The 16,431-nt window shown below is 40.9% G+C and overlaps 1 protein-coding gene across 4 annotated transcripts in view; it reads left to right on the top strand.

Moving 5' to 3' along the window:
* kdm4c (lysine (K)-specific demethylase 4C) overlaps positions 1–16,431 on the top strand; it is a 31,369-nt gene that overhangs the window by 4,199 nt on the left and 10,739 nt on the right. For 3 of the 4 annotated variants that reach the window (XM_006787327.3, XM_006787325.3, XM_035906218.2), the window contains exons 5-17: positions 449–642; positions 3,677–3,726; positions 5,489–5,592; positions 5,868–6,005; positions 6,256–6,449; positions 7,059–7,282; positions 7,462–9,482; positions 9,586–9,697; positions 10,857–11,038; positions 11,442–11,685; positions 13,085–13,161; positions 13,538–13,593; positions 13,726–13,834. In XM_006787327.3, coding sequence (XP_006787390.2) covers positions 449–642; positions 3,677–3,726; positions 5,489–5,592; positions 5,868–6,005; positions 6,256–6,449; positions 7,059–7,282; positions 7,462–9,482; positions 9,586–9,697; positions 10,857–11,038; positions 11,442–11,685; positions 13,085–13,161; positions 13,538–13,593; positions 13,726–13,834 — 3,705 coding nt within the window. The remainder of the gene's footprint in view (positions 1–448; positions 643–3,676; positions 3,727–5,488; positions 5,593–5,867; positions 6,006–6,255; positions 6,450–7,058; positions 7,283–7,461; positions 9,483–9,585; positions 9,698–10,856; positions 11,039–11,441; positions 11,686–13,084; positions 13,162–13,537; positions 13,594–13,725; positions 13,835–16,431) is intronic. The other variant, XM_006787326.3, reaches the window with a different exon arrangement.

Below are 16,431 nucleotides of genomic sequence, written 5' to 3'. Positions count from 1 at the left end.
GTGGTGGAGTACAAAGGGAAAAAATTGACATTTTAAACATGTCACTGTCCAACAACTTACACTTTACTGTATATCAATATTGGAACTGTTTGACATTTCTACAAGCACACAAATACACCAGAATAATGAAGGTAATCAGAAGGATTTTCTACACAGGGACTTCAATAGTCATTACAAATCCTCCAGTTTTGCACTGCATTGTTGACCCCCCAGTAAAATCAGTGAATAGTGCGGTTTCTATTAATATAGAGTGATTGGAAGCCTGGGTAGCGTTTCTTCATTGCTGGCTTGAACAACTGAAGGTCAAAACATGTCGAGCAGCACTTTAGCGGCACAGCGCACTTGTCTCTTTGTGTAGTTGAGCTGATAGTGATTGGATTTAAAATGCCATCATCAACTGCGGTACCAATCTGTAACCCAGGTCTAAAGCCTGTTTCTCATTTTCTAGGATGTGGATGAGTGGAACATTGCCCACCTGAACTCTATCCTGGATGTTATAGAGGAGGACTGCGGTGTTTCCATTCAGGGTGTCAACACTCCATATCTATACTTTGGTATGTGGAAGACTACCTTCTCCTGGCACACCGAGGATATGGACCTTTACAGCATCAACTACCTTCACTTTGGAGAGCCCAAATCTTGGTGAGTAAGGAACAGTGATTAGTAGGAGATGGAATCATTTTTGTGTTTTCTATTAGTCACTGAGTTATAATCTGACTCCTACAGCAAGAAGGTCTAATCTAACAATGTTTCACAGATTGTATCAGTCCTTTTTCTCTTTTCTACTAACCAGGCAGACAAATTAGACAAAAATGAGAAACTTGACGCTAAAGGTGACTACAGCCCTTTAAAAGCATTATATCAAAGTCCTTAAATAATAAAGAATAGTCAAATTGTTGTTGTTTTTTCCAGTCGATCTTTGTTTCTACCTCCACTTATGGCCAAGGGCTGTGATGTGAGATGAAAGGATGACCTCATGGTTACACTGAGCTTCCTTTGAGTGGTGGCTGGGTTACTTTCGAGACAGGGTGAGGACACTTGGTCATTCAGGAGGAACTTGGAGTCTTTATTCTTCCACACTGGAAATCAGCCAGTTGAGGAGAAAGCATCTAATTAGGATACCCCCCAAATGCTTTCCAGGCGAGGTGTTTCATGCTCTTCCTACCTGGAGGAGGCCCTTGGGCAGACCCAGGACTGGTTGGAGAGATGATATCTCTCAACTGTCTTGGAAGCATCTCAGCATCCCTCTGGATGAGCTGGAGGCTGTCCAGATAGAGCGGGGTCTTGGCTTCTCTGCTTAGACTGCTTGCTCCATGAACCCAAACCCAGATAAGTGGTTGAAAGTGGATGGCTAGATGGTTTGGAAAGCCAAATTCTAGTTTTCAGTAGAGGAACCAAGTGCAAAAAGAATAGAGAATTCTGCTGTGCAATAATACAATACATTGAACACTTTAACTTTGTTAACAAGTCTCTCCTTTAAGCTAGAGGACACTATTATAAATACTATTCACAAAAAAGAGGAAAGTTTTCCTCTTAGCGTCAAAACATGTTAAAGGAGTTTGGTCCCACTGAAAAGTGGCTGTGTTTGCAGATAATTGTCTATACTTTTTTTTGCAAGGTAAAGAGTTAACTCAAGTTTTGTGGATTTGTGAATAATCAAAGAAACAATTTTATGTGACATGTTTAAACAAATACAGGGCATAGTGGGGACTATTTTAAGGCTGAGAAAGTATAGAGGAGATGCATATCCTTTACATTTCTATCAGAGCTGGAAAATAGCTTTTATCATGTCCAAAGTGGATTTAAATAGCAAGTATTTACAGTGTTACAGGTTTAATTTGATTTACATGCCAATTCAAATGGATAGAGACCCCAGAGGATTCTTCCTGTGGTTGTTTTTGGCACACAAAGAAATAAATGAGTGTTGAGTCTCTAAGTAGTGGTGAGAGCTGTAAAGGAACAACAGATGAAGCAATTAGGCTACATGTGCAGGCAGGGAATGTGTGGCAGCTGTGCTATTCTCCACGGGTGCAAGCATTTAAATTGACTTCTCGGAAGCTGTCTTTCCTGTATGTACAACAGACCAAGGTGAAATTTGGCATTTTAGCAAGTCAATCAATACGGTACACAGTTAGCACAAACGCTTAACACAGATCAAAACCATAAACTCTTAGTAGTAGTAGTAGTTTGTTAAGCCTGAGATTTCTCATTGTCTTTGAATTGAACGGAACTGCATTAGTACGGACAATTAGAGCTCCAAATCGTCCGTGTTGGAGGGTTTTGTCTCATACTTTGAAAGTGTGGCATCCCAGCAAGCATCATTGATTTTTTTCTTACAGATTAATTGGGGTCTGGGGATATAATTACTGGAATTTTCTCTGTTGTTACTCTTTCATTGAGCCAGCTTAATGAACAGATTTTTCTTTTTTTCAATTCGTCAAACTATCTTCTTCATTTTAGAGAACGTACTTTATTGACCACAGTGAAAGGTATCATGATCCATCACAGAGTGCCTGTTGCACAGGTCTGATTGGTATTTGTGAAAGGAATTATCAGAGCTTAGTCATTAGGAGGTTAGGACTAGAGTAATAAAGGTAAAGAAGAAGTGGAAATGCAGGTAGATCAGAATGAAGTTTGCTTTTCATTTCTTTGTCAGCTTGGTTGTTCCATTTCTCTCTCTTGCCCTGGAGGGAGTTTTGCTCATTAGAGCAGTGAGCCCTGCAACCCCACAGGGATCAGTGTCACAGCCAGACAGCCAGACACACAGAAACAGTCATACACACTCACAAAGAGCAGCCTGGTGTACCAAATACCCACACACATGCATACCCTTATCATCTAGTACTCTCTCATACACACACACACACACACACACACTCACTGACGTAGACTCTTTCATCTCACTGATGTGTTGACATCTTGTCCCTGGAGGGGAGCAGCTTAAAAGATGCACTTCTCTCACCTCTTCTCAATCCTGTACACCCTCCCCCTCCTCTCCCAAACTCCCCGTGTCACCTCTACCTGAGGTTTGCTTCCTTTTCTCGCCCTGTCTCTCACTGCCGTGTTAAACTGACAGGTGGTATGATGATAGAAATTCCACACACCTGAGGGCGGATGGTACTAGTCAAATGGAATGCCTAGTCAAACCTAGAGGGAATCTTGTCACGCTTCATGGATTATATATTCAGGTTGCATCAGCAGCATGAACGAGAAGACACAGAATAAGGTCATCTTGAAATTCTGCAAACTCATAACTCGGCAGCAATCACCGATGGTTACTGTGTCCTTATCGGACACATAACTGGGCTTGAATTTTGAAATATTATAGTGGCCAAGATTTAATATAATATGAAGACCAAACCTTAAATGGTCACATATGCTGGAAAAATATGTGTAATTGTAAAGGAGCGTGAGCACAGCTGGGGGATTAATGATAGGATCATGCTGTATGTTGTTAAGATTACATATAAAATAACAGTGCAGTGTATTAAAAGCTTGATCCACCTTTCTGAAGTTTTTCACTTGTCCACCACTTGATGGCAGTCTTGAAACTGCAAATGCTCATTGAAAGTTTGTATGTAACTGTCAACACATGGTGCCCCGTAGACATAATTAACAGAGCATGTTCATACACAGTCAAAAATAACTCTCTGCTCCATATCTCTATCTTTAACAGGTATGCCATCCCCCCCGAGCATGGGAAGAGACTGGAGCGCCTGGCTACAGGTAAAAGATTAAAAGGAGTTGGGTTGGGTAATTTAACAAATATTGAATCGTGATCGCAGCATACAGAGGCAGGTCTGCATTAAACAACAACATCCACTTCATAATTAATCTGAGTGCGCTCGAGAAAACAACCTACATGTAGCATGCTAATGAACTTTGGCTGCAAAGAGATGTAACCTGACAAATCCATAAACACATAAGTCCATGTAAAATGCAGTTGAAATGCCGATTGGCTCGCTCAGTAAGTTGAAAAACAACTAATTTGAGAAGAAAGACAAATACATATAGTTCAGGGTTCTCCAGCCTCCTTTAAAATGAAAGCTGTATTACAAAATGAAAGCTGCTGATAAATACTCATATCCTACATTTGTTTTTTAATGTTTATTCATGTGTCACATCAAGACATTCAAACAAATCTCTGAACCAATCCAACCAATCAAATGCACTTTTTTTGTATCAGCACCTAGTTTTAATGAAAAACCACACAATATTTGGTTTAGCCGTATGTCCATGTCTATACATTTCGGTTTCAGTATGGCATTTAAATGACTTAATATTAGTTTCCAATTAATTATTACTGATGGTTTTTGTTATGTTTTTCTTTGTCTGCATATCTCACTTTATCTATTTCATAAATCGTTGAGAGTATGGATGTTGCTTGGGGTCTCAGCGACTTATAAAGCTGGATTATAAGTATTGTATGTATTAAGGTCACCCTTACAAATCAGATGAGCTCAATTTTAATCTGTTAGTCTTTTTTTTCTGCTGAAATGGTGTCTGAATAAGTAAACTTGAAGTCATTGTCTAGTTTACCATCTTTGCTTTGTCAGACTATATAGACCACTGTAAACAATGTTTACAGTGGTCTATATATATATATATATATATATATATATATATATATATATATATATATATATATATATATATATATATATATATGGTTACAGTTACAGTTTAGGTTGTTGCAATGATCTTCTTTTTTGACTGGATGAACAGAGACAGAGATCTTTTTGTCTTATTGTTCCGTTAAAGTCTGCTATCCCCAAGACACCTCCATCCAGCATTTTCATGGACGTTAGTAAAACTATACAAAACTGTGTCTTTTAGTAGAATGTATTGCATGTGTTTGTTTTGCAGCTGGAACAGCTTTTCTAAGAGAAACCGTGTCATTTAGTATTTGCACATTACAGCCATGGTTTGCACATGAAACTGCAAATCCAAAAGTGGTTTATGACCCAAAATAATTTTGTTACCAACAGCCATTTCCAATTTCTTATATATGAGAGTCCAGTCCACTATGCTAAATTGTAAAAAAAATAAAAAACAAACATAAATAATTGCAGTTCTTTCTGTAGGATAGATGGTACTGAAGTGATTGCACAATGCATCAACGAATTGACAGATATAAAATTAATTGCTGGCTGTTGTTTAAGTACAATGTTTTAGGGTTTTTTCTGGCTGTAGTTGCATTCATTCTAAACAGAATACTGCTGTATTTCTTTCACCATTTATCAGGGAAAGTAATTATGTTTAAGATAAGCTAATAATTAAAATAATCTTTGGTTTCCATAATGGAAAAAAAATGTCACTCTACTCAATAAATATTAAAAATGTAGCAGTCGCTAATAAGCCAGTTCTCACACAGCTTTTCGATTTGGCTTTTTCATTCACCTGTTTTTGTTTTGTTTTTTCTCTCTGACAGATTAAGTCTCTCTAATGGTTTTTTTTGTGTATGTGTGTATGTGTGTGTTTCTGTCAGGCTTTTTTCCCAGTAGCATCAAGGGGTGTGAAGCTTTCCTTCGTCATAAGATGACTCTAATCTCCCCTTCTGTACTGAAGAAGTATGGTATTCCCTTTGATAAGGTAGGTTCTCTGTCCCTTTGAAGAATTACTCTCAGTCTTAGTTCCTTTATTTACCACCTGTTTGAAAACAGCTTTTGCTGCTTCTAAAATAGGCAGTGTTAATTTTTATTGGTTGCAGAAATCCTCAGTGGTTTATTTTAAACTTGTCATTTCTTTTCTGTGTTATTATTTTTTTTGAAAACCACGAGGACATTTAAAGGTCAATCACTCACATACACACCTATAAACGAATCTTTTGCTCCTCTTTCTTTCCTTCTTATATGACAAATTACCAGATTACTCAGGAAGCCGGAGAGTTTATGATCACCTTTCCTTACGGTTACCATGCTGGGTTCAATCATGGATTCAACTGTGCAGAGTCAACCAACTTTGCCACTTTACGTTGGATAGACTATGGAAAGGTTGCTACACAGGTAAGATTGCACTTAATTCAGTATAATCATAATTTAGATCTCAAATATATGGATTTAAGATCTAAATTATTTACATTTTGAATAGCATCCCAACTTTTTTGGCAATGTTGTTGTAAAATTCTGGCCAAAGATCATCACAAAAAATGAATATCTTGCCGTTTAGCCTTGAATCTATTGTGGAGTCTTATGCTGAAAGAAATCTCTTTAATATAAATCTAAACTAGACATCTCATTTTTTTTCCTCCTGTAGTGCACGTGTAGCAAAGACATGGTAAAGATATCAATGGAGCCTTTTGTGAAGCGTTTTCAGCCTGACAGATATGCTAACTGGATGCTGGGTAAAGATTCAACGTCAATTGACCACACACTTGCCACTCCCAGTACAACACCAGAGCTGCAGAGCTGGTTGCAGAGGCGCCGCAAGACCAATTCTGAAAACAAAGGGTACTTTGTTTATATTCATGCAATGTTGATTCTCTTTTCTTTAATTATTTTCACACCTTCACTGAAAACCTGAACTTTTCTAGATATTAACAACAGGAGGTACACGTGAGTTTCTAACGTTCCAGCTCAGTAGTAGAAAGTCCGTGTAATGTCTGATTGTACATATGTCAGATAGCATTCACAGCGAGAAAGTCGGTGGCGTGTGTTCTGTCTGCTGCAAATACTATCCATGCTACACACTTGTCTTAGCCAAATGGGCTATTTTCAGTAGTGATAATGTGTCTGACAATTTCAGACAATGTCCCAACATTCTTCGCCCAATATTGTCCTCTTGAATTCATGCGTAAACAGCTTGTGGCACATTATTACATCGAGTAGGGTTAATGGTGGTAGTGGGCATTTCATTTGGAGTAGGAAAGAGAGAGTGCATATATGCATTGGATTGTGATAATTTAACGACTGGTAGCTTTGGTGCAGTCATTGTTGATCTAGTATTTGCCCTCTCAAAAGGCACATCTTTCTACATTTGCTTTTAATGCTTTCATTGCTTTTCGGTTTCATTCAGGGTTTTGAGTTTTAATCTTCTTTGATCTCTTCACCTTCTGACAGCAGCCACTCTCGTATGCGCTCCAAGCGCCTCAGGACTACAGAAGAGCCCGTTGACCTGGATGGCACCTCAGCGCTGAAAAGCAAGAGGAAAAGTTCGGCAGGTCCTCCCGACCCGAAGGTGCGAAGGTCTGTGGCTGGGACAACCGGCAAAAAAGAGCAGAAAGAGAAGAAAAAGGAAGCTGAATCAAAGCACAACCAGAGTCAAAACTCTGTTCAGCTCTCTGGTAAGAAACTGACAGATGATAAAAAGGATATTTGAGATATTACTTAATTTTTTTTAAATGTACATAGCTGTCTGTGTTCCTGGTTTCTTATATTTGTAAACTCCTTCATGTGAGGTCTATAAAAACTTGGCAGTGACTGTTTTTCATATTTTAGCCAGCCATTCTTTTATTCTCAACAGGTCCTTGCAGACAGATGTGTGTGGTCAAGGTCAATCGTGTAGAGAGTAAAAGTTTGGGGGTTTCTAAAGAGCACTCTCATGACTCTCACGATAGCCCCCCTGCCTCACCTTTGAAGGATGACCTTAAGGCAGAAACAGACATTCATATTGACCCACAATACCTCTCAGGGCCAGGTCTCACAAGCAGAACTGCTGAAAGTCTCAGACAAAGGCCTGAGGCTACTCAGGCGGACCCAGGAATTAACGAGCCAAGGTGTCCCTCATCTGAACAAAGAGACCTCTCATCTCGTAAAGACTGCTCAATCAGGATGCCTCCTGTGGAAGCCAGTGAACACAACTCAAATTCCCACACAAGCACTTCTGATGAGACTGTGGTGAACTTGTGTTCCCCTGTTTCTAAAGCTCACACATCTGCTTCAGTATGTAGAGAAGACACTTTAAGTGAAATATTCAACACTGATTGCAGCATGGACACAGGTACAGAGAGTTACTCTAACAACGGCTTTAAAGCAGAGAGAACGGACGCAGTTGTTGATTCGAAGCCTATCAATCCACACTCCACTACAGAAGCACTTTATGATCTAAAAAGTGAGCCAGTAGAGGGGGGTAGCTGCACATCATGTAGCTCCCCTTCTACACACAATCGCATTTTAAAAAGCAACACTGAGGAAAATCTCCCCCCTCCTCTCCTGCAGAGGAATGCAGTGGATATGCCACAACTCACTCCGGAGCCTGCAGATAAGGTTGGAATTTGCCCTTTGCCACCTGTACTGACCCAAGAGATGCCCTCACTTACGCCTGCTGATGATGGCCTGACTGATTTTTCAAAATCTCTATCATGTAGTCACCAGATTGCACCTGTGCTTCAAAGGGAGATGCCAACTGGCTCTTCATCCTCACATGGAGCCAGACAAGAAGAGAAAGAGGCTGATTTAGTGATGTCAGCAGAACTTCACACAGGAGAACATGCCAACAACTGGCATTTAAATCCCCCATATAATTGTGAAGGGGCAGCGGTGTCTGGTTCAGAAGAAAAAACGGCTCATTTAACTGCCAGTGGTATGCACAAAATAACATCTGGTGGTGTCCATGAAATGATGATAATGCCTGCAGTTGCTGCTGACAAGGATCACACAAAGCTGGAAAATCTTACTGGACCGAACAATGCCTCTCTTGGGCAGCTTGTTCAGAGCACTGCACCTCAAAGAGAGCAGAAACCCAACTTACAAGAGTTTGCAAATAAAGATAATTCCAAAGATCCATTTCAAAGAGAAGGCGGATTCAGTACCTCGAACAAAAACATCCCAGCCCCTGCCCCTCCATTATGCACTCAAAGTGACAGCCACTCAGCATTACAACTACAGCATCACACTACATACTCCTCTTCCTTTTGTACACCCCAGCACCCATACACAGAGCCTAAAACATTTTCCAGTAGCATCTGGAAAAACTTTAATTCCCAAAATCCTGCAGTCCTCATCCAAAGTCTGCACCCAGAGCTCCCTTCTGACTTTACCCACGACCCTCTACCTTACACCATGTGGACTGAACCTCAGTGCAAAGAGGTCACTGACCTGGAAAACCCTGAGCAAGAACTACGTGAGTCCGAAAACCAGGAAGGAGAAAGTGGGCCTCTCACCTGGGCTCAACTCGAGCCCACTTCTCTAGTTTCAGTTGGTGCTATGGAGCCTTTGGGGCTTTGTGGAGAGTACGAGTTGCAAAGAGATGATGGGGCTGATGCGCTGTCCCTGTGCAGGGAGCTGGGGAGACAAAGGGAAGCTGAGGAGAGACTCCATTCGGATACTGCTGTTTCACCTCTCGGAACGGGAGATGGAGAACAGGATAGGGTGTCTGATATGGAAGAAGGAGGATCTGATGACGATGAGGCAGAGCAGCACAGTGCCAAGAGAGAGAGCAGTAGTGACTCCTCTGATGACGACGATGATGAAGAAGAAGAAATAAATGATACAAATAATTATGAGTGCAATGAATCAGGCCTGGAACCTGGGGAGGTTTGTGCTGTGAGTGTTTTTTTTTTTTTAAATAGTCAATTATAATAGTTTACACATTACAGAAACAAAAAAAAAAAGTTTAACGCCTTCAATCAATCCCTGTCTATGCCAGTATCCTGCCCTGTCAATGAAGAGGACCACAAAGAGCTGGCGTCACCCACTCAGGAAACCCACCGCAAGGGCTGTACCAACTGCTGTCAAACAACAGGTCGCCAGTGACGACGGTGGGCACCCTGAAAAAACACACGCATATATACAGTTAACACAGTTCGATGAAAGGTATTGCTATGGTTGAGCCTTAAAAAAGACATTTAGACAGCGACACATGCACACAGTATAAGCCAAGAGTTGAGCTTATTTCAATAAAAAAACCCAGGGACATTTCCTGTTGTGGTTAGTACTGCATGGTGGGTGGCACCGGGCCAGAACCCATGATCGTTAGACTTCTTTTTGGTTGCACTGGAGTGAACAAGAATGCAATCATCACAACATTTAGATGTTAATCCGTTTTGTAGTCCAAAAACAATAACGCATACTTTGTAAAAGTTTGTATTTCTAACACAATATACTCAGAAGTAATAGAACTGACTCTGTTAGCAGCATGAACAACAGTCTTGACAAATATAAAGTACACTCAGGTAAAATTTGTGTTTTCCCACAGTGTGCCATTCCACCCTGTGGTCCATACTTCCCCTCCTCATTTTTCAAATTTTATGTCCCTCCGAAATGATTCTTTTGACGTCAATGCACACATAAACCAAACACATTTAATTCTCGGGCCTACCACAGTAAAATGATCTAGTGATAGATATTCTATTTGTTTTCATGGTTTTAATGGGGTGGGGTTTTGGGTGGGGGGAGGGGGGCCTCCATTAACAACCACTAATGTGCATATACACACACAGTCACATTTATCATCTCTGTAGTTGTGAGAAAGGATGAATAATTCAGCAGCCGCTGTAGTTGTTTATCTGCGAGTAAGAAATGACCATGGCTGTGAGAAGCCTGTTTTACGATCATAAGAGTGCTTAATTATTTTTGGGCAATTTTGGAAACTGACAGGCGTCTATTCCGTGAAAATGTTTTTCAAGTCACTGGAGGAAATTGTCACCACAGCAGCTGGATTAGCTCTGACTTCTGCAGCGATTCTGTGCAGAAAATGCTGCAGAATTCACTTTGTGAGAGCAGTTTTGTGTTGTGTTTTTTGATATTCTGGCCAGATGATTATTTCATATTCAGAAAAGGCTTAATTAACAATCTACCAGGCAAGAGATTCGTGGTTGGAATTGCATAAATCATTGTCCGCGCCCCAGTAAAAGAAACCACCGTTTGAATAGATGAGTGATTACAGAGTAAGTAAGGCTTTATTTTGTCTCCATTTAGAGCCACCTGAAGCAAGCTTGGCAGAAGAAGAGGGGCAGGAAATGGAAGCGTGGGCAAAGCCGCTTGTCTACCTGTGGCAGAACAAAAAGAGCTGCTTCTCAACAGAGAGGGAGTACAATGCTCATGCAGCCACCATGCAGCCGTACTGTGCAGTGTGCACACTCTTCATGCCCTACTATCAGGTAAAGGGGAGGTCAGCACAAATTGGGAGATGATTTCTTTAAAAAATGCACAGTTCCACTGGTGTAGCTTGAGTGCGCATTGCAACTTTCCTCTCTTGAGAATGTTGAAAGATCACATTTCATTCTGTGTTTACATCATTTGCCTCATTTGGCTAGCATTTTTGCTACTCTAAGTAGAGGTTGTTTCAGTATTGCAGTGGTCAGTGATTCTTATCCTGTGTTGAGCTCATATGTCTGTGATTTTTTTGTTTTGTTTTAATCCAACTGCTTTACTGATAATTACAGCTTTTCAGCACATTTCCAGCTCTAAATGTAGTTAAAATTCAGTCTGGAGAGACAATTTTGAGTTTTTCGTCTGTCAGAGGTTTTTATACATGAAAATTACAGTCTCTTTCTCCCCTAGGCGGAAGACAAAGCAGAGGACAATAAGCCTATGGTAGCTAAAGACACTTTCCAATCTTCATCTCCAATGGAGGGTCCCTCACCTCATGGTGGAGGGTTTAGGAGAAGCAAGCCCCTGATCCCAGAGATCTGCTTTTCTTTTCGGGAAGAGAATTGCCCCCCTACTCCCACTAACCCACTGCTGCAGGAAGATGGCACCTCCCCTCTACTCTACTGCCAGAGCTGTTGCTTGCAGGTCCATGCAAGTATGTATGCACAAGGCAACAGTAGCACATATATTTGAGTTTTTGTGTGTGAGAGGAGGGGGGTAGAACATACAAACTGATGTGTATAGTTTTTAAACTTCATGCCATCTGTTTACCACTTACCACCAGGCGACATTCTTCGTTTTCACATGTTGTGCTTGTGTTACTGATGTCATTGTTAGAGGGTCAGTGGGTTTAAATCCTGACTCATTTCTTCTGTATGTTCCACCCTCTCTCTGTTTCCCTTTCTCCCTCCTTTCTTTGTGGTTTGGAGTATTTTATTTCCCTCGTCAGACTGGGGGTGAATCCTCTGTTTCCGCCACACACAGTTCCTGTTCAAAATCCCCAAGCCAGTAACAAGCTCTCACACATTTTCTTAAAAAAGGGAAGAAAAAATCCCTGGAGCTTTTCTTTTCCAGGCTACTCAGACACGATACATTGTGCATTGTCGTAATCCCTCATTCACACGGATCTCTGTCCCAATCATGCACATTTCGATATCTTAAGCCTCCAGCCGGCCTTACGCACGCGCGTACACACACACACACGCGCGCGCACGCAAACGCAGCTACTTTTAAAAGACTTAGACAGCAGTATGCCCAGCTTTCAGTCAGTTTGAGTCACTCTTACTAACGTTCACTTTGCCATATTTTTATTCTGCTTGGTCTAGGATGTTGTGCATGTATTATGTGTGTGTCTAAGTCTGGTGGGGTGGGAGTTAGAGATGAAGTGTATGTCATTTGACACTGATGAAAAAGCCACAAGTTCGGTTTCGAGCCCCAACAATAAGTACATGTTGATGTAGCTTTCTGCCCGTTCTGTTATTTGAACTCTGGAAAGGAAACAGAGGTGGGCTTAGATTTTATTTTTGGTTTTCTGATGGATAATGCAGGAAAAGAATAGTGACATGCACACATATACAGACTTCAAGTGTGTTTTTTCAAATAAAAATTCCCAACCTACGTGTCTAAAGCCTCTAGCTCATGGATTGTAATCAGCTGCCAGCTTTGAATAAGATCACGTTTGTTTTACTAAATGAAATTCCAGTGTTTTTCTGTTCAAGGCCATTTTTTATTTTGGAAAAACATTTGGACACGAGGACTCAGACCAAAAAGCAAAGTTGCTGCTGTGAAGTGTCTAAAATGACAGCGAGCTATGACACACGTTAATATGAGATAAACCCACACAGACGGACGCCTTCGTAAACAACGATGAATTGTACACCAACTCTCTCTTTTGTTGTGACATTTTTTTCCCTTAATAACATAAAATTATCTTGCCATTTACTGTCAGGTCTGCTGTTTCTCTCCCAGCCCATTGACACAACAATTTAATAGCATTTGAGGAGTCAGTGAGTATTTTTGCTACAGAGTTTTTGATCCATCCCTTCTTACTTTAGGTTGTTACGGTGTTGCTGCAGACGACATCAGTGAACAATGGTCATGTGATCGCTGTACCGAGGGAAACTTTACAGCAGTAAGACAATTTTATACCTTTGATTCAAGTATGACTGTGGTGTATCAGGAGAATAGCAGTGCTATCCTGAAATTTTAATGTGAACTAGTGTTAAAATGATTATACGTTATAGCTGATGATGATGGCTCACCCAAAGATCTGACCCTAGTCAGAACAGTCAGTAATATCTTAAAAATATAGATGACCATATTCATATGTGGTAGTTGACACACTGCAGTGTGATCACTGTATACAATAAAGACATAACTTATTTTTTTCTTCTTTCTGACTATTTAGTAAGCAGAAATATCTTCCTCTGTGGCACGTGTATAGATTTAGTTGACTAAGGAAAAATATCTGCACTTCGTCCTTCTCACTCATTTTTCTCTTTTCCCAGGAATGCTGTCTCTGCAACCTCAGAGGTGGCGCTCTAAAGAAAACCCAAAACGACAAGTGAGACGAGCTTTTGTTCTGCGATTAGCTCTGCACACTTATCCCTCATCTCTAGATCTCAGCCAAATGAATTGTCTGGGTATCTTAATCATCACAATGTATTAATTTGTTTGTGTGTATATGTGTGTATAGATGGGCTCACGTGATGTGTGCAGTAGCATTGCCAGAGGCGAGGTTCAGCAATGAATCCAAGAGGAGTCCCATTGACACCAGCAGGATCCCCATGCAGCGATATAAACTGGTGAGAACACACAGACACACACCCGCACACCACACACACTCCTTGAGGACTGTCCTGGTCTAATTAATGAAGTGTTCACAGTTCTAATTAACAATGTGAGACGAACATGCCCGCAATCAAAGCTGGATAATTAACCACTGGTGGGTGGGAGTGGGGGGGGGTTTGTGTGTGTGTGTAAGTGTGTAAGTATGTAAGACTCTCTGTGTGCTGATGTTTGCCTATATGTGTGCAGGTGTATGTCTGCCTCCCTGAGTGCATGTGCATGTGCTTGTGCATTTATTAAGTGTGTATGTGTTTGTTTAATGAGGGAGCTGCAGTGCGTCTCAGCAGACCTGACATGTTGCCACTATACTTAGCTTTCTGCTGCAGGCACTGTGATAAGTCAGCAGAAAGCAAAGTGTTGGAGAAGCACATCCTCACATAAGATGGATCACAGAGATGTGATAAGTTCAATTCTTCTTAGAAGCATATGTAATAAATCACAGTTTAGGACTCCTTAAAACAGCTCATGACAAAAGATACATTAATAAATCAGCGTATTGTTCAAAATAGGTTGCGTGAGCTGAAAGTAACAATGATGTGAATACATCATTAATATATATGAGCTGAGATTACAAAGTTATACAACAAAAATTAAAAGCCATGCTCAATTTAACACTGGCCGTTGTCCCTTCCAAAGTTGTGTTTGAATGCAGTGATGCGCCACTTCCAGCCCTGCTGCTGTTTTTAGAAGTCTTGTTTTGAGCTTTCGTTACAGCACAGCACAGCTGCGATGGCCTGAGGATGTTACAGTAAAAGTCCATGCCTACACAGTCACAAAGAAGGAAGAATATACAACACCATGAATGGTATTTAAAAGAAAAAAAGGAAGATGAATCAGGTCTCAGGGGTTTCTAGCTCATAGCCAGAGAACTAGATCTTATTTGTCCCCCGACATAAAATGAAGTTAATTTTTGTCCATAGTGAAACTGCAAATGCACAGATGAACTGGACAGATCTGGGCTTCTAAGAAGGGTTGTGGAAAAAGGTAGTATAGGCCTCGGATACAAAGGCCTAGAGACCTGTCAGCAACCATCTGGCAACCTCTGGCCATGAGGAAAAAAGAGGTATTCCCTGATAACTTTGCACGTGGTTGCTGGAGGTTGCTGGCAGCTACATTGAAATTGATTCCTAAAGTCTCGGCCATGCAGGCCTAGAAACGCGTCGGTGACCCCCTGCTAACCGCCAGTCACTTGAGAAAGGTGTGTTTTCTATACCTGGCTGGTGAGTGGTTGCTGGAGGTTGCAGTCAGGGCAAACGCTAGTGACCAGAGCAAGCCCAAGGAAGTTTTGGTGCAGCATACTCTTTACAACCAGTTTCACCTTGAGACAGCCAGCAATCACTTGCTAACCAATTCGGGAATGCACCCTTTTTCCCCGGTGACCAGAGGTTGAGAGAGGGTCACTGACCAGTCTTATGTGACTGAGGCTTTACTTTCACTGTTAAGAGAAAACCTGTTGGCCCAATGATCTAGCCTCAAACTATAACGTTGGCAGTTAAATTCCAGATAAAGTCCTTTGGCTCTTATCATCTGCCCTTTCTTTCCAAATTAAAGAAATGGTAAGAAGACTTTTCAGTGTAACACAATGATATCCAGTTTGAGTTTAGTTATCAGTCCCTCAGAAAACGACATCTGAGTGAATAGACTTCAGTTATAACTAAAATGTCATACTTCACCACAGGGAACCAGCATATTTAGGTTTATACACGACTGCTTACCCAAAAATAGTTCAAGGAATATTGCTGCACTGACACTGAATGGGATGCTAACTCTGTGGACACAGTGACATTACCCATAGGGTATTTACAGGGATATGGTTCATATCTTCTCACACCACATTGAAATTAAGCTCATTTGGATATGAAAGCACAAACCACAAAGTCAGTTTCCATATCCACGGGCTGAAATCTGAACAAAATGAAAATTATAGTCCAGACGGGAAGAGGCAGGGTGCTCATAAAAGCCTCTGACATGACCTGTGTGATGGCCAAAATGTAAGTATAGGAAAGACCTAAATTCCTTTTAGAGGAAGTGGCACTTCCTTGCTTTAGATCTTAAATGCTTTATCACAGTGCCAATCAATGCTGGATACCTCCCATGGGTCTTTGTAGCTATAAGTCTTAAAGTGGATTATTTGAGAATTTGTTATATGTTAAAGCATTTCCTACTTAACACAATGACACTAAATCTTTAGATTTAGTTTTCAAGTTTTCATTAATTAGCGCAGTCACAGAAGTACCCATACTTCATTAGGTGGTAAAACATGAAAAACTGCACAGTATGCATGAATAACCAATATGTCTTTCACATGTACACCAGTAGAAAGTGTGCGCCTGTGATGCAGACTTTCTCTCAAAGTTTTGAGGATGGCGTACAGACTACCTTTCTGTTTTGTCGGCGTTGTCATTTGTAGATTCACTCCCCGAGCCACGTGTTCTGAAGTTTGCATTGGACCCGTTGCCCCTGCAGCAGCTCAGTACATTCATAATTTACTATCATACAACACACGCACACCGATGTGCACACATACACATTTATAATTTACTGTGGGAATGTT

The sequence above is a fragment of the Neolamprologus brichardi genome, chromosome 6, assembly GCF_056152115.1.
Source record: "Neolamprologus brichardi isolate AB-2024 chromosome 6, ASM5615211v1, whole genome shotgun sequence".
NCBI classification, from domain to species: domain Eukaryota; kingdom Metazoa; phylum Chordata; class Actinopteri; order Cichliformes; family Cichlidae; genus Neolamprologus; species Neolamprologus brichardi.
This window is presented reverse-complemented; position numbering and strand designations above follow the sequence as displayed.